We start from the raw sequence: 5285 nt of genomic DNA, 5'->3' as shown, positions 1-5285 counted from the left end.
CGTTTGGTGATATATGTTTTAATGTCTGTTGTTTTTGGCCACCAACAATGCGTTTTTTCAGGCGTAAGCCACGTACCGGGGACTCCTGACGTCACGGCATCATCCTCGTCGGTAAAATCAGTTTCGTCCAGGAAAGTTACGACAGCGTACGGGAAACTCATTTTCAGATGAAATGACTGGGTAACAAAAATATAAGGTGTAATTATCAATGATGACTTCCGTCAGTCAATATGTTATATCCTAATAATGATCAATAGAAGTCAGGGTGATGATAGAAGAATCAAGTTACCATTTAATTAGGTACATTGAATGAACAATATATTGTGTAAATTACGATACCTCTTCAACTATGCAATTGGATCGTTATACACGCGATGAGGCGGAAGCTAGCAGCCAAACGTGCTGTCGTCGATAAAAATGTGACAATAACGCCAAAAACTCGAAAAAAATAATAAATATCACAGAAAGATTATACTTTTATAGCACTATAGATGCAAATCAGTACCCTGTCGTCCCATTTGGAAGAAATTTAGCACGAACAGTATCCAACCCTGACCGCTAGTTCTAGCTTTATCGTTAGACATGACTCACGAAACTAACGCGATTTCTATTTATACGAAAATAACACACAATATTGATAAAATTTAGCACGTGTCCGGAATTTCTTCAATTTTTTATCGAGTCTCTCTAAGTATGTGGAGTATTAATTCTATGATCAAGCACATGGAGACTAGAGGTAATCAAGCAGTTGCAAGGTTGCATTAGGTTATGAAAACGTATACGTATTTGATATGTAGGTATTGAATAGTAGAAGTAGAAGTGAAAATATAATAACGAATTTAGTCAATTTTACCTGGAAACCTGCTAAACACAAAGATTCAAATGAAATAGATAAATTAAGTATTACATACCTTGCAAACCGCGTAGTAAGGTCCGTGCACGTGGACGGCAGTCGTTCTGAGAGAAGCGTAGTTGCAATGATCAGCGAGCGTGGCTTGGCGCGAGCATGGGCGCGCGCGTCAATGTTGACATCGGAGAAATTCAAACCTCGTGAACCGATGGGAATATCACACTTTCCCGCTCGTTCATGGGCAATTTCAAACACTTTGATTTAATATCTCTAGCTTCGAGGACAACGAATTCGTATGATTTTTCGTTCAATTTATTTATACCGACTTCGGAAGAGTAGCAGGGCTTATCAAACAACAATTTGCAATCCAAATATTTTTTTCCATACATATATATTTTCCCCTTTTTCAAAAAAATACTCTTTACAAGTACAACGTTGTTATCACATGGCAAAATACAGTTATTACTTTGTTTTTCATCCAAGAAGAAGTTTTCATACTTCACAGATTTTATTAATCGTCTACCAGCACTATCTTCTCCGGCGCTGGTGAATTGTATTATTGGATAGTCTCTTCGCTCATATTCCATTTTCAGATTACTTTCTTTGTGGGCCCTGTTGATATATTGTTGTAGAGGTTTGTTCGATGTCTTAACTTTCTTCTTAATTTTTTGCATAAAGTTTTCATATTTAAAAGCATTGTATCTGTCAAGCGGGCTTAAAGACTGCACATCATCACTTATATGAACTAGGTTATGAACATTATAAGATACATGTTCTGCACCATACAACCGTGAATAATTTGTCACAAAATAAAACAACAAGCTCCGTGCATAATCTATCAGTGTCAAAGAATATTCTGCGCTAGATAAAATCCGTACAGCCACACTGAGGCTGAGAAAATGATAATATTTGTCTTTATTCAGTGTTTCTTTAAAACTTATCGGGCCAGCATACAGTAAAAGTTATCTTGGCTTTGGTGCTTTGTACCGATTAACCTGTTTTAATGGTCTTGGCTTTCTTGCGAATTCTTTGGGTATTGATGTAACTAATGACATTAAGTGAGCAGTGGCTAACTTCAGTTGTGAATTAGTCATATGAACATTTTTCTTTCCTTTTACCCTAAACTGAAGCAACCTTTTCATAATACCGAGGCATATGAGATGTAGATAATCCAATGGGAACTGGCTAACCATTCGTATTTTTAAATCTGTCCTCAAAGTAGCACCAGTTTCAGGGTATGTCAGCCGGTTCACCTTGAATTCACCTTCTTGCATACATTTGCTACACCCAAAGTATGCATTATGTCCCTTTGTATCAGTGATGTAGGCTTTTGCCGGTGCATCACATATGAAGACACCAATTCCACATGATATTTCATGGCCTTGTATATCTATGCCCGATCCACAGACTTTTAGAGCATCCTCCACAAAATATTGCAAAAGGTCATTGGAATCCAAAGGCTTCTCATTTCCATGGTATATGCCCACGATACAAGGTTCAGTGTGAAAAGGTGCCTCAACTGCTGTTAAAATTGGCCAAAATTGGCTTCCGGAACTTTTGGTCAGCGGTGGTCCATCAACGTTAATATCGAATTTGATTTCCGATGGAAAATCTTCAGGCATGTAATACTTGAGAACAGATTTGGTTAAAGCGTTGGCTAAACCAAAATGATAATAATTACCTGGTGGCATGCTTGTTATTTTTAAATGCTTAGGTGTTTTTAAAAAGGTCCTGGCATCACATGGCAAATCATGCCCATATTTTCGCAAAATCTTCAACAAATCAGTCAGGTGATTTTGACTAATAGATGATTTAATGGCCTAGTCTTGAAGTTTATTATGTATACCAGGATTATTTTCGTTTAGAGGCTCCTCACAATCTTCAGCACACATTGTCGAACAACTACTACTGTTACTTTCATCGGGCTCAGCATTAAAGGCCTCTGTTCTATCTGGACTAGTTTGTTCTGTCGCTTGAAAATTGTTTTGTGAACATTCTGCCTCAAAAGTTATGAGATTGAAATTTGTGTTTTCTGAGATATTTTTCGACAAATTATTTTCAGATCTTCCACTTTCAGGATTTGATTTTACTTCTTTCAGTACATTTTTTAATTTGTTGATTTCTTTTAGGATCAATCGCCTTCGCTGCCTTCACGAAAGAGAACAAATCTCTTTTAGCATCTTGGGCATTTTGTGATATTGTCCTGTGCTGAAAAATAGAATATAATTTGCATGGACAATACGGCTGTTAGAATAATGAGAGGTTGTTCAGATTGAGCCATTGTATAATCTAAAGAAGAAAGTGAGCGCGCACCCCATATAATATGGGCGAAGGTTTTTGCAGTGGAAACTAACTCTTGATTTGAAAAAATACAAACAATAATTGGTTTGGTCAATAGACGGTGTCTAGATGACTTCACGCTAAAAATGGTGAAACAAGTGAATTGAATGTGAAACATGAACTTTCAGTTTCGAGCCCACTACTAATTAGTTCTAATCGTTGTACCGAATATTGTTCCCAGCTATTGAGCTATCGATAATAATGTGGAAAATCTGACAATAAACTAACAGCGTGGAGCAGTTATTTGGACTTTGAAAAATTCTATGCTGTACAAAGGTTGACTGAAGAACATCCAACTCAAAATCTCTTCTTCAGCTTATACTTGAAAGTTACTTAGAGTTTTCAATAGCTGATTGTTTTATAACTGTTTGATAGTTTCGAAACTTTAAAACTCCTAGGTGAGTGAAAATTCTGTAGATTTTGCGTTTTTATACCGATTCACTCATTTTACCGTTGTCTAACCTTGAATGGAATTTAATAAAGTTGACTCCCCTGATTTAATACGTTTAAACTGTATTATGTGTAAGAGGTTATGATGGATGCAGGTATATCACTGAAATGTACAACTAAAATCACTGGTAAAACGCATGACACTCATATCAACTTGATGCCGCCAGGATACTTTTCACTTATACATCATAGTTTATGTTACCGTGCTGTAGCTTTTGAGGGTACTGCGATAATGATACGCAGAATGTAAATGCCGTAAAACTCGGAACACGTTTCAATTACGCGAACATAGGTTGTTCAGAAAAGTCTCAAGTAAAATTAACGCGGATAGGGGGAATTTAATCGGCGTGCTTGATCGCTCGTCAACTCGGACGTTCGACCAGACTCGCCGGCCGCTTTTCCCCCCTCCTTTTTTCCCTCTATTGTTCCTGCCTGTGTCGCCCTTGCCATTTCATTCGTCGAATAGCCTTCGAGCCTCTCGGTCTGTTTTCCTCCTGCGATTTGTTCTCTGCTTTGGTATTACTCGAGCAACGGTTTCCACCCGATATTAAAGCACCTTACGACCGCTTGAATATTCGCGTGAACTCGTGTCAACTTTCTGTTCGGCTTCGAATCGGTAACTTCTTCTTTCGTTCGACTTTCTTCTGAGCGGTCAGCTCTTCGGTTATCTTCCGCGCAATCGACAATCCTCGATAGTGTGTAAAACACGCGGCAACGCGCTCTGAGCGGTCAGCTCTTCGGTTATCTTCCGCGCAATCGACAATCCTCGATAGCGTATGAAACACGCGGCAACGCGCTGTGAGCGGTCAGCTCTTCGGCCATCTTCCGCGGAATCAATACGCCTCGTCTGCGTTTCACATCTTCGTTGCTTTCCGGAAAATCTTCTACACTGACTAAAACTCTAGTCAGCCTGCCTACAAGTAAGGTTTCGTGTTCTTTGAGCGCATCTCTCCGAACTAATTCACCCTTCCCCAGATTTTCCTCGGCACAATTTCCAAACATAGGTCATGTCTCAGTGCTATTACTTTTAGAGATGGCACAACAATAGCTGCGTCGAGATATGGATGCGCCGAATTTCGGTTATGGCTGACAGATATAATGCTGATAATAGTGCAATTGCGTCCTCGAATCTGTATAATATTTGTTACGCCGCTGCATATACGTTCTGTGCATAAAGCTCCGTGTTACTTACATCATTTCTATACAAAGCATTATCACAGATTCATCGTCGCATATATTATATGTAACACGTTTGCATGGCTGTAACAAGTGTCGTTATGGAGTGGCAACATCTTAGATACATCAGTTTCGTTCTTATTACATAGAGGTTACGTTTACACGAAAATGAATTAGGAACATCACGGTGTGAACATCACATTCATGTCAACATAATGAATTGTTACCTGGAATCCATATATGAAGGCACTTTTTGATTGCATTGCTGTTTTACAATCATAACTACGACTCTTTCATGATCTTACAAATACAAGATGTTCAGCGAAGTCAACAGTTAGACGCTTTATTAGGAATAAACTTGATAAACAAAGAAAGAAGAAAGAAAAACCATGAAAAAATAGAAAACATATGCATAAAGAAAAATGGATATTGAAAAATCGGACAGTGATATTTTATAATATAAAAAAGA

At 38.2% G+C, this 5285-nt stretch overlaps 1 protein-coding gene across 1 annotated transcript; it reads right to left on the bottom strand.

Moving 5' to 3' along the window:
- Positions 1-1812: 1812 nt before the first annotated feature.
- On the bottom strand, positions 1813-2541 carry LOC124220365 (uncharacterized). Its single transcript, XM_046629134.1, has one exon. It carries the CDS (start codon positions 2539-2541, stop codon positions 1813-1815), a length of 729 nt encoding a protein of 242 aa, XP_046485090.1.
- Positions 2542-5285: the final 2744 nt, after the last annotated feature.

This window comes from Neodiprion pinetum, chromosome 5 (assembly GCF_021155775.2).
Source record: "Neodiprion pinetum isolate iyNeoPine1 chromosome 5, iyNeoPine1.2, whole genome shotgun sequence".
NCBI lineage: Eukaryota > Metazoa > Arthropoda > Insecta > Hymenoptera > Diprionidae > Neodiprion > Neodiprion pinetum.
The sequence above is the reverse complement of the archived record's forward strand: the minus strand, read 5'-3'. Positions and strand labels throughout refer to the sequence as shown.

Bases quoted from the DNA above. Each gene is read 5' to 3' on its own strand.
- LOC124220365 (XM_046629134.1), bottom strand. From the start codon at position 2,541: ATGCCACCAGGTAATTATTATCATTTTGGTTTAGCCAACGCTTTAACC.